Source organism: Dunckerocampus dactyliophorus, chromosome 4 (assembly GCF_027744805.1).
Source record: "Dunckerocampus dactyliophorus isolate RoL2022-P2 chromosome 4, RoL_Ddac_1.1, whole genome shotgun sequence".
NCBI lineage: Eukaryota > Metazoa > Chordata > Actinopteri > Syngnathiformes > Syngnathidae > Dunckerocampus > Dunckerocampus dactyliophorus.
In genome coordinates, this window is record NC_072822.1 from 297,190 (window position 1) to 323,511 (window position 26,322).

A 26,322-nucleotide genomic window follows, 5' to 3' on the forward strand; every position below is an offset into this window, starting at 1 on the left:
CAGGCTCCAGTTGGTACAAAACGCAGCTGCTCGCCTTCTTACTAATACCCCAAAATACTCCCATATCCCTCCAGTTCTCCGTTCTCTAGAATCCATTTTAAAGTCCTTTTATTTGCGTTCAAGGCCATTCATGGACTTGCTCCAGCATACTTGGCTGAGCTTTTAGCTGTCCGTCACCACTCCAGGGCCCTGCGCTCTTCTCAACACACAACATTAGAAGTCCCAAGGATGAAATACAAAAAATGGGGGATCGTGCTTTTGCTGCGTTTGCCCCCACACTTTGGAACTCCCTTCCACCTGCGCTATGATCTACCACAGAGTTATCAGTTTTTAAATCTTTTACAAACTCATTTTTTCGACTGGCTTATGACACGTGATGGTTACATGTACTTTAGTTGTCATTCTGTGCCTGTATTTATTTTATTGTTTTAGTTGTTTTTATTCTATCTTATTCCATCTTACCCTGTTCTCATTTGCTATTGCGTGTTTTTACTCTTGTGAAGCACCTTGATGTTGATGTTGTAAGGTGCTATACAAATTAACTCGATTTGAACATTCCCAGGAGCAGCAGCATGAAAGGAAGTGGTGCGGTGTTGATGGTCAAGTCTGGACTCCCACTCTTCTCGGCGCTCCATCGGCGTACTTGCGCCATCCTGGCGTCCATCAAAGTGCCGAGCGTGGGTTGGGGCGGGGCTCCAAAGACTGAAAGAACGCAATCTTTCATCAGGGCTTTTAATTCCGTAAAAGCACTTCTATCGGCTCTGCTAACATGACATCCATCCTCGATGCTGCTACAAAGAGGGTGTGTCAAAGAGCAAGTACAATCATCACACACACTCATGGCCCACCTACACGTTCTGTCATGTGTCCCCCTTAAACCATTCCCCCTGCAACCTGTGTTAACTAGGAACCTTTCCACTGCAGTCCCTGTGGACAGACGTAGACGTCCTGCTGTGCTAGCACGTCTTTCCTCAATTCTTCTGTACCACTCTGCCAGTCACATGACTTCCACGCCCGCTTCCTGCTTCACTTCCTCCTCAAAGCAGCCAATAGCGTCCACAGTGATAAGCTCCTCCTCCTGGGCCTCCTCCTGGCGCACCTGCGGGCAACACACACACAGCTCATCAATTGTGCCATCCAAGTCATGTGACCTGCTAGTCACCTGACGTTTGTGCTTAGCAGACTTCATGTGCTCCACCAACTTCCTGGGAGACTTGAAGTGACGCGTGCACGCCGCACAGAAGGGCCGCGAGTCCCGCTTACACACCTGCACACACGCACGCATGGATACACACACACACACCTCCACATGACCATGATGATGTCATCACCCACTTTGTGTTGTCTGCTGCGTCGGTGGAGGATGATGTCACCGGTGAAGTGCGTCTGACACGTGTCACACCAGCGCCGCCGCCTGGGGGACACATGCTGCGGGTGGGCGTGGCCTAACAGCGACGTGTGTGTGTGTGTGTTCGAGTTCCTACCTTCCCAGTAGAGCGTGTGCGCTGACACCGATGGACCGTGTGATCGCCTTCACTTTGGTCATGTGATCTGAACCTGTCATGTGCACCTCAAATGCCTCACACACACACATACATACATACACACACACTGTCAATGTCATGTTTTGTGTCACGTGACGCAAGGAAGCACGTCCTCACCTGCATGGAGGAAAAGGTGACGCCGCACACGTGACAGCGGAGCCTGTCGTCCATTTTGTCCCTGCGTGCGAACTCCCGACAGTCGCTGCTCTGCTGGATGGTGACCTTTAGCGAACCCGCGCTGTGGAGCTGGCACAAACACACACTCAGCATCACCATTCATCAATCTGCTAAACTAGCCTAGCACAGCTGACCTCCGCGGTCCTGTTGGCGTCACAGAGCTCTGCTGCCCCCTGGTGGTCACAAGGATGACCTCCATCTAACAACACAGTAAATAAGTCAGCAAACTGAAGCGAAAACTTTTTTTTTAATCAAAGCGACACCCGCAGCAGCACGCTCACGTCCGGCTTCATCACGTGACCCGGCGGGCTCGTCTCCATTGGTCGGCCCCGCAGCCTCCTCGGCGCTGTTGGGGCGCAAACAAAAGTAGTCGATGAAACATTTTGACAGTAGGAAATGATGAAATGACGAATAGTCTGCTTCTGCGATCGTCCTTTCCATGTTTTACCTGCTTGACATCTTGCCCATCGCACCGAGCAGCGCTGCAGCTGTCAATACGTTCCTTTTAAACCACTACTGCTTTTCATTTCCACCGTGAAATAATCTTACACCCAAGCCGAAACACGTCCAACCTCCCCTAGCTTCCGAATAAGTGTCGATGAAGTAACAGTGTCTGGTGTCATGTGTCATAAACAAAGAAAAGGTTTCATTTGTGTGTTTTTCCTCACAGGGTCTCGGCTCAGCTTGACATCAGGACACGGACGTCTACGCCAACACTCCACCTAGAGCACGTTGAACCCGCTTCGCCTGGATAGTTGATACTAACAGTACGAACACATAGAAGAAATGGACAATAACTCCAAACACGATGAAGTTAGCGCACCTTATCGGCCGGCTGAAGCTAATGCTATCAAGTAACAAGGCTAGTGGAGTCGTGTGCCTCCGTCGCCCCCTGCCGGCCGGGAGGATAAAGTCATTGTCCGAGAAGTGTTTGTCCGCATTGACTCTTCATTTGTTTTTTCCCCATATCTATTAGGGCTTTATTAACTCTTAAAGGTATACATGCTGCATGTAAAGACAATTTGGTAGATAGTATGTGTCTTTTTTTAAATCAACTTTATTAATGCCTTGCAAGTTACACTAACAGTGCATCAAACATGGGCATTAACAAATAACAGTTGGATAACAAAAAACACATCAAATAAATCACACAGAAATCGAGATTAAATAAATAAAAACGTAAGAGAAAAGTGATAAATAAATAAATAAAAAGTAATAAAGATAATAATAATAGTAATTAAAGTAAGATACACGAGGGGACATAAGCAATGAAAATTAAACAGAATTAAGGATATTGAAGTGGGAGCACAGATTTATAGTCTTGATAGCTTTCTTGTTATTAGCAGAGGATATCGATTTGAGGTACAGCTTCAGTTCTTTCATGAAAACATAAAAAAGGGGTTTCACTTTGGCAAATTTACATTTGTGGATGTAGAATTTTGCAAGAATTAAAATGAGATGAATTAGAAAATATTCTTTGTCAGCTGGAGCATCAATCTTTGCAAAGCCAAAAAGGACATTTTGCAGGAGGAGCTCAAAATCCCAGCAGATATGATCTAGAATAAAACATCTACAAACATCTTGCCATAGTTTACTAGTATAGTCACATTTCCAAAACAGATGAACAACAGTCTCAGTATGGGAGTCACAAAAAGCACATTTCAAAACTAAATCAGCATACTTGAATTTGATAAAGAAGGATTTAACTGGATAACATCGGTGGATCATTTTAAATGGTACTTCTTTCAATGTTTGAGGAAGAGAGCAGATGTTTTCCCAACACAAGTTATTAACACGACTGTTCCAGTGAGTTATGACAGGAGAAACAGAAACAATATTTCTTTGGAAAGTTGTTCTTCCTTCCAGACGGGTTGAAGCATATTTGACCAACTGGTGAATCCGTTACGACAGTAAAGGGAGCATCAAGTATATTAACAGACATACTACTTTTGAACAACATGAGTACACCAGATGGAATACTATAGCATTCTGTTTGGGAGTTCTAGGTATACCATGATATTGAAGACACTCTTCATAGGAAAACAAGACACCATTGGCGTTGAATAGCTGCCTTACTCAAATAATATTATTGTATTGTATTGTATTGTATTGTATTTGTACTTTATTTATCCCACAGCGGGGAAATTGACTTGTTACAGCAGCAAGCAAGATACGCAAGTAAAGAATACATAGTGACTACAACATGGTTCAGGTGGTGCAGGTGTTGTAGAGCCTGACAGCGGTCGGTATGAAGGACCTGCGGAACCTCTCCTTCTTACACCGTGGGTGTAACAGTTGTAACTGTTAAACCCCTCCCCAAAGAATATGGATGTGTTCTTGTAAAGTATATCCTTGTTATTCCATATAGACTCCCCTTCTTGAGTGCTTTAGTGACGTCAAGGTCTGGTTGGCTCAACATTTTCTAAAGCTCAATGAGGGGAAGACAGAAGTTATCATCCTTAATAATAATGACCCCCACTTGGACTTGTGTCCCATGAAAAACCATGTCAGTTCCACAGCCACCAGCCTTGGCGTCATCATTGATAGTGATTTTAAACTTAATAAACAAATCAATGCCGTAGTAAAATCTTGTTTTTATCATCTTCGGCTTTTATCCAAAGTCAAATCATTTTTATCATTGCAACATTTCGAACAAGCCATGCACGCTTTTATCTCGTCACGTCTTTACTCGGGAATAAGCCATAAATGACTCTCTCGCTTACACTTAGTCCAGAACTCTGCAGCAAGGCTTTTAACAGCAACCAAAAAGAGCGAGCATATTACCCCAATTTTAGCCTCCTTGCACTGGTTGCCTGTGCGTTTTAGGATTGATTTTAAGATTTTATTGTTTGTTTTTAAAGCTTTGAATGGGCTGGCCCCTCAGTACATCTCGGACCTCATCCAAATCTACACTCCAGCGTGCACTTTGAGGTCCGAAGGCCAGCTCCAACTGGTGGTGCCTAAGACCAGACTTAAGACCAGGGGAGACCGGGCCTTTTCTGTAGTCGGCCCAAAGCTGTGGAACACTCTCCCCCCTCAGGTAAAAACAGCCCCCACAATTGCAAGCTTTAAGTCTCGTCTTAAAACCCACTTTTATTCTCTGGCTTTTAACTCGGCGTGAGTCGTGTGGTCCTCTGTGTCTTTTATTCTTTTTTAAGTTTTTATTGGTTCTATTTATTTTAGTTTTTTAAATTAAATTTACTTATTTATTTTTTACCTACTTCTTGGACTTTTGGCTTTTATTGTTTTGATTTCTTGTTTTAAATATTTTATTGTTTCTTTGTTTCTATTTGATCTTTTAGTTTTTATTGTGGTCATTTTTACTTATTATTTCCATTTACATTCCTTTATTTACTTATTATTTATGGTTTTGCTAGTCTGTGCAGCACTTTGGAAACAGTGTTTATAAAATGCGCTATATAAATAAAGTGGATTAGAGTATCAGTAGTGTTTGTATATCATAGACCATGCAAGCAGAACTTGTTTATGGAAGCTGGGGAGATGAATGGGGGGGTTCTTTGTTATAGTTACACACTAAAAGCAATTTGAGAGCACCAATTTTAGAAAAAATATAATTGGAGAAACAGTTTCATATTGTGTTTGTTTTTTTCAAGAATTGTTTGATCCAATTGATCTTAAAGGTATTATTTAGAGAAACAAAGTCCAAGAACTTAAGCCCCCCCTTCTCATATGTGTTTATGACCACACATTTTATGTAATGCGTCTTATTTTTCCATCAAAAGTTGAACAACATCTGTGAACATGTAGTGAGAGGGCAGCATAAGTACGTCGAGATATTCCTACGCCTTCCGCCTCTTGAAGACACATCTCCTAGGAGCCACAGAGTCAACCTTTTCTGATCTTTTCTAGAATTGGGATCAAATTGAAAGCATTACTGGCTTTCTGATCTTTCGTGATGGAAATTCCTAAATATATGGCAGTTTCTTTGACAGCGATGTTCGCTATTGGGCGAGCAGTCGAGTCTTTTACTGCCATGAACTCACACTTGTTTCCATTCAAGTGGAGACCAGAAGCTTTAGGGAACACATGAATCATATTTAGAGCAGGAGGTCTTGGAGGAGACTCTTTCAAAAGGTGGTTGTTGACTAACAGAGTTGTCTTTCTGCTGCAGTGATGCCTTTCAGAAAGCTCCATCTAACCTGGAGCTAAAAGCAGACAGAGATGGGGGGGATAGAACAACCTTGCCCAATTCCTCGTTTGATGTCCAAGCGTGGGGTCATGCCGGAGCTCATTTGAATAGAGCAGTTAGTATTTGCATGTAACATTCCAATCGCTTGGCTAAAAACGGCCCAAAAGCAAATGTTTTCAAAGCACTAAAAATAAAGTGGAATCCAACAGAACGCTTGTTTTCCATTTCCCTTCATTTGACTTTCATTGCTTTTTCTTGGAATGTTAGGACTTTATTGCCCACAACATAATGATTTGATTCTCCTCACAGCCAAAATGACATCTGTTTTTTTTATATTTCAGGCTTATGCATGTTTTCTTCCTGAGAATATTGTGACTTTATTCCCGTAAAACGACTACTTTTCCTTGTGATTTATGGCTTCATTCTCTTCAGGACACCATTGTTCCCAACCTAATTTTCCAAAATGTTCACCTTCATTCTTTGCTTTGTTCCTCATGATATTATGCAGCTGGGATAGACTCCAGCTTACGCCAGCGACCCTAATGAGCAGCACAGAACATGGATAATATGAACTTCAGAACATTTTCCATCCAGCCATCTTCTATGCTGCTTCTCCTCATTAGGGTGGCAGGGGTATGCTGGAGCCTATCCCAACTGACTTGGGGCGACAGGCGGGGTACACCCTGGCCTGGTGTCCAGCCAATGGCAGGGCACATATAGACAAACACTCACATTCATACCTATGGACAATTTAGAGTCTCCAATGAAGCTAACATGCATGTTTTTGGAATGTGGGAGGAAACCGGAGTACCCAGAAAACCCCCCCACACACACGGGGAGAACATGCAAACTCCACACAGAAATGCCCAACAGAGATTGGAACCCAGGTCTTCCCATCTCCTGACTGTTCCTGGGGGGCCAACATGCTAACCACTAGACAACCATGCGGCCCATGCTCTTCTAAAAATGATGTTTCGTCAAATTAGGACTCTCATAAAATGACATTTTTGCCCACAAGATGGCATGATATCATGATATTATGACTTGATATCATGATATTATGACTTGATATGATGTCTTTTCCTTGTGATATTGTGACTTTTCGAAATGACTGCTGGTTTTTTTCCATTTTGCTGTTCTTTTCTTGTTGAATTGTATTTTTCAAAAATGGCCCCCGGGCTGCGCGTTGGACACCCCTGACTCAAGTCTCTTTGGCAATGCTGGTCGCCCCTCCCCCACACGTGCGTGTGTACTCGCTGGCCTGCAACGAGAAGACGGCGCGTGACATTGAGGTCATATTACGTGCCGTGCTGGCGTCGTGACGTCACACACACCACGTCAATCAGGTCACAGCCTTGTTCATCAGTGCCAGGTCACGTGACAGGCGAGGCATCTTTGACTGACATTGAGCAGGTAACGTCGCTGACGTCACGTGGTCGAAGCGGGAGAGTGGGACTTGTTACTTGTTAACCGAGCATGCGGATACGTATGAACATGTTGGTGACGTCACGGCCACAATATTAGAAACAGCTGTTGAATGTCTACGTGTGTGTAAACGCGCGCATGCGCGTTGCAGCGCGCGCGTCTTCGCTTCGTTAACTAGCAACAAGCAGAGCCGGACGCTCGTGCTCGTGCTCGTGCTCGCGGTCCCGTTCCCGCGCGACTCCCTGTCTTGTCCTCCGCCTCGGGACCGCGCGTGAGCATCAAGGACAGGCGCGAGCGAGCTCGCGAGCATCATCGGGTCATTCGCGCGCAGACAAGAAGGGTAAGTCAAGGTGTGCGTGGGCGCGCGTGTGTGTGTCTGATGTCGATGTTGTTGTCGCGTGCAGCGCGGGAATCAACAGGACGGAGCGCGCGAGAGGAGCCAGCATGTCAGCGCGGTTGTGACGCGGACGACGAAGGAGGAGAAGAAGAAGATGATTGACGACATTGAAGCAGCAAAGCAGATGATCAACCTGTGACGTCACAACCAACAAGCAGCCGTTTGGACTTTTATTTTGAAAGCAGCGTCTTAAAGAGTAAGTCTCAGCTTTTATTGTTTCAACACCTTCTCCCACAATGACGGCACGGACGCTAACCACGTACCCGCGGCGCCCCCCAGTGGAGGTGCGCGGTGCGCTGCTGCTGGCGGTGCTGCACTGCAGCTCGGTGGCGTTGTGCGGCTGCGAGCCGCGGCTGGTCAACGTGGGCGCCGTGCTGAGCCAGAAGCGCTACGAGCAGGTGTTCAAGGAGGCCGTCAGCCACGCCAACGCCCTCTACGGCCGCGACAAGTTCAAGATGAACGCCATCTCCGTCACGCACAAGCCCAACGCCATCCAGATGGCGCTGTCCGTCTGCGAGGACCTCATCTACAACCAGGTGACCTCATCCTGTCAATCACCCTCAGCTCCGCCAGAAGGCCAACATGGCGTCCGTCAGATTAACACAGCATTAATCCACACCGGGATTAAACACGCACGCACACACACATCAAAGATGGCGTGTTGTCGTGCTGCAGGTGTACGCCATCCTGGTGAGCCACCCGCCTCAGTCCAACGACCACCTGACACCCACGCCCGTCTCCTACACGGCGGGCTTCTACCGCATCCCCGTGGTGGGCCTGACCACGCGCATGTCCATCTACTCCGACAAGGTGATGCCCGCCCGCCATCTTGCATGCGCCTGCCGTGCTAGCGTGCTCACGTGACCTCCTCGTTTCCCTCAGAGCATCCACCTGTCCTTCCTGAGGACGGTGCCGCCGTACTCGCACCAGGCCAACGTCTGGTTCGACCTGATGCGGGAGTTCAGGTGGAACCACATCATCCTCATCGTCAGTGACGACCACGAAGGGCGAGCGGCGCAGAAGAGACTGGAAACGCTGCTGGAGGAGAAGGAGACTAAAGTGAGCACACGCACACGCACACGCCTCTTTGTGAGGACATTGCGTCCATCATGTCCATGTCCCAGAGACAACCCCCCTTTGTCCTCACAAAGACAGTCGCATTCATCCTCATCCTCCTCGTCTTCCACCGCTTTCGTCTTTTCTTTGTGTGTCAACATCATGTGACTCAGGCGCTGTTGCTAACGACTTCCTGCTCCTCACCAACAGAGACGTTTAAGCGAGACGTTAGCTGCGCGACAACTGGAACACCCCTGCAGCTGTCGCCCCCCCTCCCCCTCCGGCACCCGTTAGCATTTGTTAGCAAGTGAGAGCAACCTATCATCATGTTGACTTGTTTGCTACGAGTGTGGCTTCGCTTCGGCCCGCCGCCATGCTAACATGAGTCGCGCCACTGCGGAGGAAAGCAGACGCCCCTTTTTTAGCATCCGAGCGGACAACGGCTTGTTGAATGTTTGATCAGAGAGGCAGCACATGAATGTTTGCTAACAGATCGCTAACAGACCAGCTGCTAACATGCTAGCAAACGACGAAGAGCAACCAAGCCAACATGCGTAACCAACTATCCAGCAAGCACCTAAAGTCACTGGTGGCAATCAGTGTCAACTGCCAAAGTGCTAACTCTGGATGAGTTTTCACAATAAAAGCCTGGTGTCCCAAATACAGGCCATGCAGAGCGAGTGCTGGGATGTAAATTTAATGAGAACCACCGCTGGAGCAGACAAACGAGGACTAATGGGACACGGTGCCGCCACACTAGCTTAGCGTCACAGCTACTTTGTAGGCCACCACTGGGCTGAGTTAGCGTGTTGATTATTTCTAGCCCACTAAGCACCCATCTAGCTTCCTCTGCTTAGTCGGGTCTCGGGGGCAGCAGCCTAAGCAGGGAAGCCCAGACTTCCCCGTCCCTCCCTGGCTGTTACATCCAGCTCCTCCCGGTGGAGCTCGAGGCGTTCCCAGGCCAGTTGAGAGACAGAGCCTCTCCAACGTGTCCTGGGTCGTCCCCGAAGCCTCCTACCAGCCGGACGTGCCGGGAGGCATCCTGACCAGACGCCCTAACCCCTAACCCCCAACCCTCTCAATGCGGAGCAGCAGCGCCTCTATGCCGAGTTTGTCCCGGATGACAGTACTGTTGTCCTTCCAGTCCACTCCGTACCCAAAGCTCATGACCACAGGTGAGGGTAGGAACGTGAATCAGCTGTAGACGCCGCACCAACCCGCCTGTCCATCTCGCGTTCCATCCTTCCCTCACTGGTGAACAGGACCCCAAGGTACTTCAGCTCCGCGACACGGGGCCGCTAACCATGCACGCAGATATCTGCTACAAGGGAGTTTAATGTTTGCTAACATCGGCAGTGGACTCAGGGCTAACAGCTAGCAGATCAGCCTGTAGCTGCCGTGTGAAGCGAGGCTAAGCTATGTTTATTCTTCAGCTAGCGACAAACAAGTCTTCGCTTTCCACGTTTGAATTCAGAAAAGAAAGACTTCCTGAAAGTAAACATGTCATTCGTTTCCTTGAGCGGAGAAAGCACAAGTTGAGTGGGCGGAGTCAGGCTTGCGTGGGCGGAGCCGGGCACAGTGCTGTGTTTGCAGGTTGTTTGTTGTTCTCTGACTGTTGTGTCGTTCTGTCTCTGTGTCACATGACCATCATCAGACTAAAATCAGGAACTATGAAAACGTGGACCACCACAACTTTGACTTCAGGAGAACGCCTAAGGTATAACCTTGCATGGTCACGCCCACGATGCACGCCGCCCAACCGGCCTGGTGATGCCGAGCCCCGCCCACCCAGATCCAAGATAGACTGTTATCCTGGTGGCCGCCATCTTTCCTTTCTGTTGTCATGACTCGTGGGAATGTTAGCAAAGGACAGACGACACCACCCCCGCCCCTAGTCCCACCTCCCCCCATGTGAGGGTTGCATGCGGGGACTGGGTCAGTGGGCGGGACAGACCCACCCACTCCTCTGCCCCCCCCCCACCCCCACGCCACTCGAGTCTTTTCTTTGATTTGCGGTTGCATCAGCGCTCTCTCAACGTGCACGTCCCTGATTGGTTGGTTGGACTCTTGCATGTGCCACTTTTGTCCCGCCCTCCATTTTATGCCCCCCCCCACACTGGGGCGAGAGGGAGCATGGTCGGGGGCGTGGTTGTCGGGAGGGGAGGGCGCGTGGCCCGCGTGCAAGCTAACACGGCGTGTCCTATGATGTGTGCTGTCCCCTGTGTTGGACGTCCAGGCCGAGAAGGTCCTGCTGTTCAATCAGGACACCAACCTGACCTCTCTGCTGCTGGAGGCCAAGGACCTGGAGGCCCGAGTCATCATCCTGTCTGCCAGGTCAGTCACAAGTCACACGACTAGCCGCTTATGCTAGCTAGCGGTTTGCTGACGAAGTCTTAACACGTCTTTAGCGAGGACGAAGCAGCAGGTGTTTACAAAGCAGCTCGGCAGCTCAACATGACGGGTTCTGGTTACGTTTGGATCGTCGGTGAGAGAGAAATGACCGGAAAAGCTTTGAGTGAAGCTCCAGACGGTACGTCAGCCTCGTCTTCCTCCCTGTCCTTCTCTTTTGTCTGTCTCGTTTCACCGCTCCGCTTCCAACTGTCCATCTGCCCACATGTCCACACACGGACAGATAGAAGACCATATCGATTCAGGTGAAACTTTCCAGCAATTAGACAGTCTCAGTGGCCTTAATGCCCACACAGCTGACACTAACCTGTTACATTAGCATGTGTACTGTTAGCATTTAGCTACGTTACCATGACAGTCAAAGGGTTAGCATTTAGCAGCATTATCATGCGGATGTTACGCAGTTGTAGAGTTAGCATTTAAATACATTAGCATGTGGATGTTAAACAGCTTTAGGGTTAGCATTTAGCTATGTTAGCATGTGGATGTTCACAGCTGTAGGGTTAGCTTTTAGCTACATTTGCATGTGGATGTGAACACCTGTAGGGTTAGCATGTACCAACATTAGCATGTGGTTTTAAACAGCTGCAGGGTTAGCATTTAGTTATGTTAGTATGTAGAGTTTAACAGCCGTAGGGTTAGCATCTAGCTACATTAGTATGTGGATGTTAACAGCTGTAGGGTTAGGTTTTAGCTATGTTAGCATGTGGTGTTAAACAGCTATAAGGTTATCATTTAGCTACATTAGCATGTGGATGGTATGCAGCTGTAAGGTTAGCATTTAGCTACATTCGAATGTGGATGGTATGCGGCTGTAAGGTTAGCATTTAGCTACATTAGGATGTGGATGGTATGCGGCTGAAAGGTTAGTATTTAGCTACATCAGCATGTGGATGGTATACGGCTGTAAGGGTAGCATTCAGCTCCATTAGCATGTGGGTGTTATGCTTCTAGTAGGTGATGTTGTTAAAGTGGCAGTGTTACGTGTAGTGTTTGTGTGTAGCGGGTGGTTGCTATGGGTTACATGTGCCATTGTATGTAAAACATTGATGGAAACATGGCGGCTCTGATGCAGGAAGCTAATGGTGGTTAGCGCTAATTAGCTTCTTAGCGGCGTGTGGTTGAACATTTAAACATGTCAGCCATGTTTAAAGCTTTCATTGTTGCTGGGGGTGTAACTATTCATTTTCACATCATTCTGTGAGTTAGCATATGTTTGTATATTATTAGTATGCTGTTAGCATCCATACATTTTATTTTATTGTCAGTCATTTTGAAATGTAACATTTATTTTTGATTAGAATGCATCATGTCAGCTGGAGGTCGAGTGTCGTACGTTCCATGACTGGTACACGTAGAACATATGTATTATACATCATACTTACGTATTTATGTCCTACATGATGAATGTTTGCACCCCTGCTAGCTAGCGTGTGCTTTTCAATGTGCTAACATCTTTTGTTTGTTTCTTTAGCATCTTTCCTCACGCCGCCCGTCTTGTCGTGTTAGACCGGCGAGGGTTGGGGGTGGGTGGTGTGGGAGGGTCATGTTTGAGGTGGGGGGGCAGACAGACAGCTAGCGTTGCTACGCTAACATGAGGTGGACTGACTGGTAAGACGCTTGATTATTTACACACTGCCATTGGTCCGCCCAGACCCCGCCCACTGCACCTTGGGCGGAGTCAATCAGCAGATCAGCCAATAGTCAGTAGATCAGCCAATAGTGAAGTCACATGACATCCCATGATGTCATGTGACTTCATGGCTCAAGTCACAAGTCGCAGCCGTTTGTGTCTGCAGGAGGTTCTGGCCTTCCACCCTTTCACAGTAAAAGCTTCATCAGCAGGGCTGCCAATCACAACATGTCTCACATGCGCACATGCACACGCACACACACACACACACACACACACACACGCCATGCCACAGTAAAACTAAAAACAATATAAATAAAACACAATGAGAAGTCAGGTGACCTTGCTGACGCATGAAGGACACCCATGCTAGCTGAGCTGCTGCCTGCTGGCATTGTTAGCATTCCTCATTCCTCAGCTCAGCGACAACACGACAATGCTAGCACTTATCCAGTCAGCAGGAATGCTAACAGTGTTAGCTAACAGCTGTGAAGAGGAAGTAGAACAAACGGTTGTGAACTCCCAGCATGCCTCCAATGTGTGACCTTCAATGACATTGAAGCATAATTGACCGTGTCGGCTTAATGACCTTTGGAGCGTGCGTGTGACTTGGACACGTGGTAGCACTGTTTAACGTTTGCGGCTGCGTGCAGGCCTGCTGGGTCTGCAGCTGATTAATGGTAAGAACGAGTCGGCCCACATCACGGATGCCGTGGCGGTGGTGGCGCAGTCGCTGCAGGAGCTCTTCGAGAAGGAGAACATCACGGAGCCGCCGCGAGGCTGCGTGGGAAACACCAACATCTGGAGGACGGGACCCCTCTTCAAAAGGTCAGCCATGCCTTGGACGGTTGATGTGACCTTTGGCAACATGTCATCAAAGTCTCGTGGGCCTCGTCAGGGTGCTGATGTCATCAAAATATCCCGACGGCCTGACTGGACGAATCGAGTTCAACGACGATGGCGACCGACGCTTCGCAACCTACAGCATCCTCAACTACCTCCAGAAACCCGGACGCCTCGTCCCTGTTGGGATCTTCAACGGATCTCAGGTACACACAGCTATCATACCTGCTAACTATCATACCGGCTAACTATCACACCTGCAAACTATAATACCTGCTAACTATCACACCTGCTAACTATCATACCGGCTAACTATCACACCTGCTAACTATCATACCGGCTAACTATCACACCTGCTAACTATCACACCTGCTAACTATCATGCCTGCTAACTATCACACCTGCTAACTATCATACCGGCTAACTATCACACCTGCTAACTATCATACCTGCTAACTATCATACCGGCTAACTATCACACCTGCTAACTATCACACCTGCTAACTATCATACCGGCTAACTATCACACCTGCAAACTATAATACCTGCTAACTATCACACCTGCTAACTATCACACCTGCTAACAATCACACCTGCTAACTATCATACCGGCTAACTATCACACCTGCTAACTATCATACCGGCTAACTATCACACCTGCTAACTATCACACCTGCTAACTATCATACCGGCTAACTATTACACCTGCAAACTATCACACCTGCTAACTATCACACCTGCTAACTATCACACCTGCTAACTATCATACCTGCTAACAATCACACCTGCTAACTATCATACCGGCTAACTATCACACCTGCTAACTATCACACCTGCTAACTATCATACCGGCTAACTATCACACCTGCAAACTATAATACCTGCTAACTATCACACCTGCTAACTATCACACCTGCTAACTATCATACCTGCTAACAATCACACCTGCTAACTATCATACCGGCTAACTATCACACCTGCTAACAATCACACCTGCTAACTATCATACCGGCTAACTATCACACTTGCTAACTATCACACCTGCTAACTATCACACCTGCTAACTATCATACCGGCTAACTATCACACCTGCTAACTATCACACCTGCTAACTATCATACCGGCTAACTATCACACCTGCAAACTATAATACCTGCTAACTATCACACCTGCTAACTATCACACCTGCCAACTATCATACCTGCTAACAATCACACCTGCTAACTATCACACCTGCTAACTATCATACCGGCTAACTATTACACCTGCAAACTATAATACCTGCTAACTATCACACCTGCTAACTATCACACCTGCTAACTATCATACCGGCTAACTATAATACCTGCTAACTATCACACCTGCTAACTATCATACCTGCTAACAATCACACCTGCTAACTATCATACCGGCTAACTATCATACCGGCTAACTATCACACCTGCTAACTATCACACCTGCTAACTATCACACCTGCAAACTATAATACCTGCTAACTATCACACCTGCTAACTATCACACCTGCTAACAATCACACCTGCTAACTATCACACCTGCTAACTATCACACCTGCTAACTATCATACCTGCTAACAATCACACCTGCTAACTATCATACCGGCTAACTATCACACCTGCTAACTATCACACCTGCTAACTATCATACCTGCTAACAATCACACCTGCTAACTATCATACCGGCTAACTATCACACCTGCTAACTATCATACCGGCTAACTATCACACCTGCTAACTATCACACCTGCTAACTATCATACCGGCTAACTATCACACCTGCAAACTATAATACCTGCTAACTATCACACCTGCTAACTATCACACCTGCTAACTATAATACCTGCTAACTATCACACCTGCTAACTATCACACCTGCTAACTATCATACCGGCTAACTATCACACCTGCAAACTATAATACCTGCTAACTATCACACCTGCTAACTATCACACCTGCAAACTATAATACCTGCTAACAATCACACCTGCTAACTATCATACCGGCTAACTATCACACCTGCTAACTATCATACCTGCTAACTATCATACCTGCTAACAATCACACCTGCTAACTGGTGTGTGTGTGTCAGGTGGTGATGAACCCCCAGAGGAAGATCATCTGGCCTGGTGGGGAGACTGAGAGGCCAATCGGTTATCAGATGTCAACCAAACTGAAGGTTGGCAACAAAACTGCTCTCTTATTGCTTGGCACAGCTGCAACCATGCGTGTGTGTGTGTGTGTGTGTGCATGTGTGTGTAGATTGTGACCATCCACCAGGAGCCTTTTGTGTATGTGAAGCCAACAAAGGCTGACGGCACGTGCAAAGAGGAGTACTCCGTCAATGGTGTCCTCATCAAGAAGGTCATCTGCACTGGACCCAACGGGACCATCCCAGGTGAGAATAAGCAGCCCAGCAGGTGTGACCTTATGTGCACATACGTGTGTGTGTGTGTGTGTGTGTGTGTTGCAGGGCAGCCCATAGTTCCCCAGTGTTGCTATGGTTTCTGCATCGACCTTCTCATCAAGCTCGCTATGAGCATGAACTTTACCTACGAGGTCCACCTGGTGGCTGACGGAAAATTTGGCACCCAAGAGCGAGTAAGTGGACTCCCAGCATGCACCTGTGCCTGACCGGCAGGTGGTATCATTCCGCTCATGCTCACCTTTCATCACAACACAGCACCTGTCAGTGATCATTGGCTGGAGGTCGTCACATGGTTGTCTAGATGCTTGTGTCCACCTTACTGTGATATCACAGCGATATCACTGTGATATCGCCGATGTCGCCTTCCTCCAGCTCACCCGAATCATTCATCACCCTTGTTACCATGACGACCGTCCCTCCATCTCGCATGTTGTCACCTCTGCGCCGAGCGTCACGTGACCCGCAGCGTGCCCTAACGAGGCTCCGCCCGCCAGGTGAACAACAGCAACAAAAAGGAGTGGAATGGCATGATGGGGGAGCTGCTGGGGGGTCTGGCCGACATGATCGTGGCCCCGCTCACCATCAACAACGAGCGTGCTCAGTACATCGAGTTCTCCAAGCCCTTCAAATATCAGGGCCTCACCATCCTGGTGAAGAAGGTGAGCATGGTGTAGCATGTCACGTGACCTTGTTTGGGGGGCCCGCTACCTGAATGACCGCATGTGTGCAGGAAATCCCCCGCAGCACTCTGGACTCGTTCATGCAGCCGTTCCAAAGCACGCTGTGGCTCTTAGTGGGCCTGTCGGTCCACGTGGTGGCAGTGATGCTCTACCTATTAGACCGCTTCAGGTGAGCACACATGCGTGTGTCATGTGACGCGTCCCGGCCAACGTGCTAACATGCTGCGTGTGTGCACGTGCAGCCCGTTTGGAAGGTTTAAAGTCAACAGCGAAGAGGAGGAAGAAGACGCCCTCACCCTTTCCTCGGCCATGTGGTTCTCGTGGGGAGTCTTGCTCAACTCTGGGATCGGAGAAGGTGAGTGATGTCACCTGTGGAGGGCGCGTCCTCATGTCCGCTGCCTCACGTCTGTCTTCCTTGTCGCAGGAGCCCCGCGCAGTTTCTCAGCGAGGATTCTGGGAATGGTGTGGGCGGGATTTGCCATGATCATCGTGGCCTCGTACACCGCCAACCTGGCGGCCTTCCTGGTGCTGGACCGGCCTGAGGAGCGCATCACTGGCATCAACGACCCCAGGGTGAATCCTCACGCCATCATCACATCATCCTCAGGTTATCACCACCATGCCAACATCCTCATGCATCACATCATCTTCATGCATCATCCTCATCTTCATGCATCATCCTCATCTTCATGCATCATCCTCATCTTCATGCATCATCATCATCTTCATGCATCATCCTCATCTTCATGCATCATCCTCATCTTCATGCATCATCATCTTCATGCATCATCCTCATCTTCATGCATCATCCTCATCTTCATGCATCATCATCATCTTCATGCATCATCCTCATCTTCATGCATCATCCTCATCTTCATGCATCATCATCATCTTCATGCATCATCCTCATCTTCATGCATCATCCTCATCTTCATGCATCATCCTCATCTTCATGCATCATCCTCATCTTCATGCATCACATCATCTTCATACATCATCCTCATCTTCATGCATCATCCTCATCTTCATGCATCACATCATCTTCATGCATCATCCTCATCTTCATGCATCACATCATCTTCATGCATCATCCTCATCTTCATGCATCACATCATCTTCATACATCATCCTCATCTTCATGCATCATCCTCATCTTCATGCATCACATCATCTTCATGCATCATCCTCATCTTCATGCATCATCCTCATCTTCATGCATCATCCTCATCTTCATGCATCACATCATCTTCATGCATCACATCATCTTCATGCATCATCCTCATCTTCATGCATCATCCTCATCTTCATGCATCATCCTCATCTTCATGCATCACATCATCTTCATGCATCATCCTCATCTTCATGCATCATCCTCATCTTCATGCATCACATCATCTTCATGCATCATCCTCATCTTCATGCATCACATCATCTTCATGCATCATCATCATCTTCATGCATCACATCATCTTCATGCATCATCCTCATCTTCATGCATCACATCATCTTCATGCATCATCCTCATCTTCATGCATCACATCATCTTCATGCATCATCCTCATCTTCATGCATCATCATCATCTTCATGCATCATCCTCATCTTCATGCATCACATCATCTTCATGCATCATCCTCATCTTCATGCATCACATCATCTTCATGCATCATCCTCATCTTCATGCATCATCCTCATCTTCATGCATCACATCATCTTCATGCATCATCCTCATCTTCATGCATCACATCATCTTCATGCATCATCATCATCTTCATGCATCACATCATCTTCATGCATCATCCTCATCTTCATGCATCACATCATCTTCATGCATCATCCTCATCTTCATGCATCACATCATCTTCATGCATCATCCTCATCTTCATGCATCACATCATCTTCATGCATCATCCTCATCTTCATGCATCATCATCATCTTCATGCATCATCCTCATCTTCATGCATCATCCTCATCTTCATGCATCATCATCATCTTCATGCATCATCCTCATCTTCATGCATCACATCATCTTCATGCATCATCCTCATCTTCATGCATCATCCTCATCTTCATGCATCACATCATCTTCATGCATCACATCATCTTCATGCATCATCCTCATCTTCATGCATCATCCTCATCTTCATGCATCACATCATCTTCATGCATCATCCTCATCTTCATGCATCACATCATCTTCATGCATCATCATCATCTTCATGCATCATCCTCATCTTCATGCATCATCCTCATCTTCATGCATCATCATCATCTTCATGCATCATCCTCATCTTCATGCATCATCCTCATCTTCATGCATCATCCTCATCTTCATGCATCATCCTCATCTTCATGCATCACATCATCTTCATGCATCATCCTCATCTTCATGCATCATTATCATCTTCATGCATCACATCATCTTCATGCATCATCCTCATCTTCATGCATCATCCTCATCTTCATGCATCACATCATCTTCATGCATCATCCTCATCTTCATGCATCACATCATCTTCATGCATCATCATCTTCATGCATCATCCTCATCTTCATGCATCACATCATCTTCATACATCATCCTCATCTTCATGCATCATCCTCATCTTCATGCATCATCCTCATCTTCATGCATCACATCATCTTCATACATCATCCTCATCTTCATGCATCATCCTCATCTTCATGCATCATCCTCATCTTCATGCATCATCATCATCTTCATGCATCATCATCTTCATGCATCATCCTCATCTTCATGCATCACATCATCTTCATACATCATCCTCATCTTCATGCATCATCCTCATCTTCATGCATCATCCTCATCTTCATGCATCATCCTCATCTTCATGCATCACATCATCTTCATACATCATCCTCATCTTCATGCATCATCCTCATCTTCATGCATCATCCTCATCTTCATGCATCATCATCATCTTCATGCATCACATCATCTTCATGCATCATCCTCATCTTCATGCATCATCCTCATCTTCATGCATCACATCATCTTCATGCATCATATCTTCATGCATCATCATCATCTTCATGCATCATCCTCATCTTCATGCATCATCCTCATCTTCATGCATCATCCTCATCTTCATGCATCACATCTTCATGCATCACATCATCTTCATGCATCATCCTCATCTTCATGCGTCACATCATCTTCATGCATCATCCTCATCTTCATGCATCACATCATCTTCATGCATCATCCTCATCTTCATGCATCACATCATCTTCATGCATCATATCATCCTCATGCCATCATCACATCATCCTCATGCCAGGATCCTCATGCATCATCATCATCATCAGCTTCATCACATCATCTGCACATGGCATGGTTGGTAGCATGTGTAGCATGAGTGGTGTGTGACGGTACGGCATGTGTAGCATATGTCATGTGTTTTGCATGAGTAGCGTGTGTAGTGTTACAGTGCAGGGTGTGTAGCATATGTAGCATGTGACGGTGGTGTGTGTGTTGTGTGTAACCTGTGTAATGTATGGAGCATGTGATGTTGCAGTGTGTATAATGTGTGTAGCATATGACGGTAGTGTGTGTGTGTCCTGTGTAATGTGTGTATAATGTGTGTAGCATGTGTAGCATATGTAGCATGTGTGGCATATGTGTGTGTGTCGTGTGTAATGTGTGTAGCGTGTGATTCTGCGGTGTGTGTAATGTGTGTAGCGTGTGATTCTGCGGTGTGTGTAATGTGTGTAGCGTGTGTGGCAAGTGTAACGTGTTTAGCGTGTGACGTTGCGGCGTGTGTTCTTCAGCTTCGTAACCCGTCAGACAAGTTCATCTATGCGACGGTCAAGCAGAGCTCGGTGGACATCTACTTCCGGCGCCAAGTGGAGCTGAGCACCATGTACCGCCACATGGAGAAGCACAACTACGAGAGCGCCGCTGAGGCCATCCAGGCCGTGCGAGACAAGTGAGAGGCGTGGGGATCACATGACGGCCACGCCGGCCTATCACGGAGCTCGCTGACCTTTGCTCTGTCCCCCACAGCAAGCTGCACGCCTTCATCTGGGACAGCGCCGTGCTGGAGTTCGAGGCGTCCCAGAAGTGCGACCTGGTGACCACAGGAGAACTTTTCTTCCGCTCGGGATTCGGGATCGGAATGAGGAAGGACAGTCCCTGGAAGCAGAACGTGTCCCTTGCTATTCTCAGGTGAGGAAGCACCTGACCTCAGCATGTGACCACGCCCACATCCTCCATCTGTCAACAGCTCTCACGAGAATGGCTTCATGGAGGACCTGGACAAGACGTGGGTTCGATACCAGGAGTGCGACTCCAGGAGCAACGCTCCCGCTACCCTGACCTTTGAGAACATGGCAGGTCAGAGCGCTCTCATTTATCATCTTTTCTCCTTCTTCTGTAAAAGGTTGAATGGAGACAACTGGACTCCTATTATTGAAGACGTTTCACCTTGAATCCAAAAGGCTTCTTCAGTTCTACATCTTAAGTGTGGAGTTCCCCTCACCCTCCAGGGTGGGTGTATGCCCTGCTGGTGGTCACCACGGGATGTTGTTGTGGTGGTAAGGACACTGTTGCATAGCAATAAATCCTTCACCTGGCTGGTGGCAAAACAACTCGTTAGTGGCCTTTGTTCCCCTAGAACGGGAGAATCGGCAGGGGAGAGATGTCCCGACATGATGTCACGACGTCCTCAAAGGAATGTCCCTCCTTTTGGAGATGCAAATTGTTGTCTGACTCGGGGCTTGCAGAAAGTGCCCTGCTATGTTGTGTAGAGATTGTTTGGTTTCACCAGCGTAGACGTTGTTGACCCCTCCTGCACTGCACTGCATAAACAACACTGCTGAGTTTGCTTTTTGCCATTTTGTCCTTTGGGTTGGCGAGGTGTTTTGGCCATGCCCAGCCAGGAGAAGGCCAAGGGACCCTACTGAGACTACTGCCCCCGTGACCCGGAGTCGGACCCAGATAAGCAGAAGAAAATGGATGGATGGATGGATGGATGGATGGGTTGGTGGGATTGAACTGCATAGGTATGTTGTGATTGGAAAGAAGTATCTCTGACAAACCAGCCATGTGAGGTGTCACCACCATGGTCCCCTGTGTCTATCCCCAGGCTGGGGTGTAAAGGCCCTCCTATTCCTGGCACATTTGACAAAGGCCCAGATAGGATATCCACAGTCGGAAAGAGCTTTTGTGATGTGTGTCTGCTTCTTCCGTCTTCCATTGTCAGTGGCGGGGATCTTCTCTGCTCTGTCGTTGAGTGTTCTGGTGGCCCCTAGCTTGTGTTCCCGTGGGTGATGGGAGTGGAAAAGTAGGTACTGTTCTGTGTGACTAGGTTTCCTGTAGACCTCTGTATTAAGGTTCTGTCCTCCCCTGCTTGCACTATGCAGTCCAAAAACGGCAGTGTGTCGTCACTGATGTTCTCCTGGGTGAATTGGATGTTCTTGTCAACGGAGCTGATGTGTTTGGTAAATCAATCTACTTTGCAGGTTTTGATGTCAACCCATGTGTCGTCAACACACCTGAACCAGTGGCTGGGCTCCTCATGAAGATGTTTTCCTTCCCACTTCTTCCATGTATGTACAAGTTCACCACAACGGGGGAGACTGATGACCTCGTGGCACAGCCATGTAGAAACCCATCAATCCATTCATCTTCTTCCGCTTATCTGAGGTGGGGTCATGGGGTCAGCAGCCTAAGCGGGGAAGCCCAGACTTCCCTCTCCCCGGCTACTTCGTCCAGCTCCTCCTGGTGGATGCCGAGCCATTCCCAGGCCAGTTGAGAGACATAGTGTCTCCAACGTGTTCTGGGTCTTCTCCAAGCCTCCTACCGGGCAGATGTGCCCTGAAAACTTCGCCAGGGAGGTGTCCGGGAGGCATCGTGACCAGATGCCCCAGCCACCTCATCTGGCTCCTCTCAATGTGAAGGAGCAGTGCTTCTACTCCAAGTTTCTCCCGGATGACAGGTGGTTCTCACCTTACCTCTAAGGGACAGTCCAGCCACCCTACAGAGAAAACTCATTTCGACCGCTTGTACCCACCATCTTGTCCTTTGGGTCACTACCCAAAGACCATAAGTGAGGGTAGAAACAAAGATAGGGTGGTAAATTGAGAGCTTTACCTTTTGTCTCAGCTCCCTCTTCACCACAACGGGCCGATGCAGATGCTGCACCAGTCCACCTGTCCATCTCATGTTCCATCCTTCCCCCACTCATGAACAAGACCTTGAGGTGCTTAAACTCCTCCACTTGGGGCAGGATCTCATGCTTGACCCAGAGATGGCACCCTTCTCCGGGCAAGAACCATGGACTTGGACTTGGACGTGCTGATTCTCACGTCCGAAGTAAGTGGTGCGAAGACAAAGTTGAAGTAGCTGGCAGATCTAGCCTGGCGTGAGGTAGAGGTGGCGTGGTAGACTGGAGTCTTGTTCTGTCGTTGCCTGACCGCATCAGTGAACAGAGGGTTACGCCATAGCCTATCGTCTGCGTGCGATCATGTCCCCGGACAGCTCTCCTCCGAACATTGTCCCGTCCTAGGGGAACAAAGGCCACCAATGAGTTGGCGACACCGAGCTCCACAACTACAACCTGTGGGGACCATCCCCGGGGGACACACACCAGGGACCTAAAGAGGGGAACTCACACCTCAAATGAAGTGAAGAAGCCTTTTGGATTAAAGGTGGGGAGTTCAGTTTCCTCCATTCAACCTTTTGTGGACCACCATGACCTGTCTACACAGACACACCCCTGCCCCTTATCCTCCTCCTTGCTGATTGGTGCGTGTGGCGCAGGTGTGTTCATGCTGGTGGCGGGCGGCATCGTTGCTGGAATCTTCCTGATCTTCATTGAGATTGCGTACAAGCGCCACAAGGACGCTCGCAGGAAGCAGATGCAGTTGGCGTTTGCTGCCGTCAACGTGTGGAGAAAGAACCTTCAGGTATCCATCAGGGTTCAGAGGTCACACGCACGCACACGCACTGTGTTGGCGTCATTCATCCTCCATCTTGCCCCCACCCCTCTTATTTCCTTTGACTTGATTTGATGTGTGTGTCGTACGTTTGATTCCTGTCTTGTCGCTGTCACGGCGGCACGGTAGTAAAACGGACAAACTCTGTTTTACTGGACCATCACTTCCTGTTTCCTGTGCAGCAGGTGGGTGAAGAGGCGTAGGCGGTGTGGAGGTGTGTTAACGTGTATCATCTATTTTAGGATAGGAAAAGTAGAGCAGAGCCCGAGCCCAAAAGCTCTTTTAGGTCCATCACTGCGACCTCCGACCTCAAACGGCGTCGGGCCTCCGTGGACGCCACGGTAAGGAGATGAAGACTCCTCCTCCTCCTCTTCTTCCTGCTGTCCTCTCCTCCGCCTCTTCTGTCAAGCTGCCATCTTTTCTCTCTAAGCCACGCCCCCTCATCTCCTTGCTGACTGTCTGTGCGTCGGCCATCTTTGCTCCACGTGGACAAAAGGACATGAAGACGTGAGGACAGGACGCATGCGTTTAGCTGTCGTGGGATTTTTTTTCCATGTTTTTGAGGGTCAGAGTGTGTGGTCTCTTCTCTACTGTGGATCTTTGTCTGTCTTGTCCTCCCTGTCCACTTGTCTCGTCGTCTGTGTTCCCTCCCGCCATCTCAGCGTTCATCTTCTCACACCGCTCGTGTCCTCTGCTAACCTTTTTCGCTTGCAGCAGCGGAAAAGGTCAGCCGCGTGCTGATTGGCTGGCGCCGCGCTCTGACCTTGTTGGCGGCGCGTGGTCAGCTTTCATTTTTAAATCCACCCGCCGCCGCCTCGCCCTCACAAGATGTGATGTCATCAGCTCAGAGGATGGCGGTTACCCGGGACCGAGGGGGGAGTGTTGGGAAGGGGCGCGGTGATCCCGCTGTCCCGAGTCCATCCGAGCGGCTCCAGGAGGGCAGTGGGCGGGACTTCCTGTTACTCTCTGAGGATGCTGTCTTTTGATTGGTCCAAATGAAACGAATGCATTTGATTTGAAGGTTAAGCCCCGCCCCTGACCAGATGAGGTGCTAACATGCGTTCTCTTTCTCTTTCCTTCAACGTGTAGCCGTACCCGACCGACATCACTGGACAGATCAACCTATCAGATCCCTCGGTCAGCACCGTGGTCTGAACGCTTGCCGCCACGCAGATGTGCTTTTCTTTTGGTAGCTCTTGGTAGTGTTTGTGGTTCCTGTCATTTATCAAAGGGGCGGAGCCTGTGGGGCAGGAAGTAAATCATGTAGTGTTGGTGTGCTGACTGAGTAGATATTTGTCTATTTTTGTATTCATTAACTGAGCAATAAATGAAAAGTCTAATGAGCTTTGTAGAATATATACATCTATATTTTAACGTCACTGCCCACAAACTCTGCCCCCCCCAGTCCCATGGCATGATGTCATCACTAATGATGTCTTCACATGTGTATGATGTCTAGCTGTCTACCTCCACCTGCCAATCAACGCAAATGCTATGTTAGCTTAGCGTGTTGCAATGATTTTACTCACTTTGTCACGGTTCTTACTAGCGTTGAGCAACATGTAGCATCAAAAAGGGCCAATGTTTAGTTAGCAGCTAATGTTAGCGTGTGTAGCTAGTTTGTGGACTGGGACCAGTAGCGTCTTTGCTAATACTGAGCTGCTCTCCGTGTACATATGTGGCTAATGCTAATTTATGCTAATTCAGCCAGTGCACACGCGACAATATTTGCCCTTGTTGTAATGTTGTTTTTCTGATTCTGATTGTGCTCATTTAGCGTGCTACTTTGATAGTTGTCAAATGTACACCTCGCCCATCGACCAATCAAATGCTTTGCTTGCCATTTACCCTCTTCTAGCAAAGACTTCAAGGATTCCTTACACACCAGCCAGGACTAACTTTAGACCTGGTCCAACCTTAGATCAGGACTAACTTTAGACCTGGTTCAACTTTGAAACAGGTTAAAACTTAGACCAGGACTAGGTTTAGACCTGGACTACAGAAGATGCGTCTGGTTTTAAGACTGGTTGAGTTTTATGTAAAGAATTCTCGTACTGTTTGATGTATTTTATAAGAAATGATTGCAATGTCTGTTGTTAATACATTATTATTATTATGTGTACATTTGTTAGTACATTATTATTATCATCATGTGTACATTAGTGTACAGTTGAAACTAAGCTAAGCTAAGCTACCTACATTTCCCACAATGCACTTCTCACCAACCTTTGCTTGTTGTCACAAACTGTTTCCTCCATGCTGATGTAGCAACGCCTGTTAGCCTCAGCTAAAGGGGCGTCATTGGTGATGTCATCAGTCAGTGACTGACGTGCTGTAATGCTAACGAGCTGATGCTAACGCGTTACCCGAATGGAGCCTGACGGTGACGTCATCGCGATGTCGTATTTGCTGTGTGCACGTCATCACGAAGAAGGCGGGCCACTTCTCCTGCCGGTTTTCTACTTTCTGTCACGTGTTGTCATGGCTGCATGCTAGCGGACCGACAGGTCAATAAATTCAATGTCTTGCTCTCATTTGCTCAAATGTTTTACTTACGGTTTTACAAGTCTGAAATATACATATGTATATTTGTTAAATTATACACAG

The 26,322-nt window shown here is 47.8% G+C and overlaps 2 protein-coding genes across 11 annotated transcripts; one reads left to right on the forward strand and one right to left on the reverse strand.

Moving 5' to 3' along the window:
- Positions 1 to 718: 718 nt before the first annotated feature.
- On the reverse strand, positions 719 to 2,611 carry ciz1b (cdkn1a interacting zinc finger protein 1b). Of its 3 annotated transcripts, XM_054773798.1 has the most exons (9): positions 2,390 to 2,611; positions 2,170 to 2,302; positions 2,003 to 2,067; positions 1,856 to 1,920; positions 1,662 to 1,790; positions 1,485 to 1,579; positions 1,336 to 1,414; positions 1,163 to 1,267; positions 719 to 1,099 (listed from the first exon to the last, which is right to left on the reverse strand). In XM_054773798.1, the coding sequence occupies exons 2-9, from the start codon at positions 2,187 to 2,189 to the stop codon at positions 998 to 1,000; spliced, it is 660 nt and encodes a 219-aa protein (XP_054629773.1). In that variant the 5' UTR covers positions 2,190 to 2,302; positions 2,390 to 2,611; the 3' UTR covers positions 719 to 997. The 3 variants fall into 3 exon arrangements, with proteins under 3 accessions (XP_054629773.1, XP_054629774.1, XP_054629772.1); XM_054773799.1 differs by having other exon boundaries at positions 1,168 to 1,267; positions 2,170 to 2,611; XM_054773797.1 differs by having other exon boundaries at positions 2,170 to 2,611.
- A 4,746-nt stretch (positions 2,612 to 7,357) lies between these two features.
- Positions 7,358 to 26,249, forward strand: grin1b (glutamate receptor, ionotropic, N-methyl D-aspartate 1b). Of its 8 annotated transcripts, XM_054773745.1 has the most exons (23): positions 7,372 to 7,636; positions 7,701 to 7,889; positions 7,973 to 8,229; positions 8,369 to 8,503; positions 8,576 to 8,752; positions 10,404 to 10,466; positions 10,986 to 11,083; positions 11,158 to 11,279; positions 13,445 to 13,619; positions 13,690 to 13,840; positions 15,741 to 15,827; positions 15,911 to 16,046; positions 16,122 to 16,249; positions 16,571 to 16,735; positions 16,807 to 16,925; positions 16,999 to 17,111; positions 17,181 to 17,329; positions 20,548 to 20,705; positions 20,783 to 20,944; positions 21,003 to 21,112; positions 23,540 to 23,685; positions 23,958 to 24,056; positions 24,805 to 26,249. In XM_054773745.1, coding segments are annotated over exons 2-23 (2,817 nt in total). In that variant the 5' UTR covers positions 7,372 to 7,636; positions 7,701 to 7,888; the 3' UTR covers positions 24,871 to 26,249. The 8 variants fall into 8 exon arrangements, 7 of the variants coding, with proteins under 7 accessions (XP_054629719.1, XP_054629720.1, XP_054629721.1 ...); XM_054773744.1 differs by having other exon boundaries at positions 7,358 to 7,636; positions 15,911 to 16,249; XR_008570069.1 differs by lacking the exon at positions 23,958 to 24,056 and adding an exon at positions 23,845 to 23,929 and having other exon boundaries at positions 7,364 to 7,636; positions 15,911 to 16,249.
- The last annotated feature ends 73 nt before the right edge of the window (positions 26,250 to 26,322 follow it).

What these genes read in the sequence shown, in the direction of transcription:
- ciz1b (XM_054773798.1), bottom strand. Translation starts at nt 2,189, where the DNA reads ATGGGCAAGATGTCAAGCAG. An exon ending in ATGGGCAAGATGTCAAGCAG is followed by an intron (nt 2,068 to 2,169) that starts GTAAAACATGGA and finishes GCGCCCCAACAG; the next exon opens with CGCCGAGGAGGCTGCGGGGC. An exon ending in GCACACGCTCTACTGGGAAG is followed by an intron (nt 1,415 to 1,484) that starts GTAGGAACTCGA and finishes TGTGTCCCCCAG; the next exon opens with GCGGCGGCGCTGGTGTGACA.
- grin1b (XM_054773744.1), top strand. An exon ending in TGTCCATCTACTCCGACAAG is followed by an intron (nt 8,504 to 8,575) that starts GTGATGCCCGCC and finishes CGTTTCCCTCAG; the next exon opens with AGCATCCACCTGTCCTTCCT. An exon ending in TACCTATTAGACCGCTTCAG is followed by an intron (nt 16,926 to 16,998) that starts GTGAGCACACAT and finishes GTGCACGTGCAG; the next exon opens with CCCGTTTGGAAGGTTTAAAG.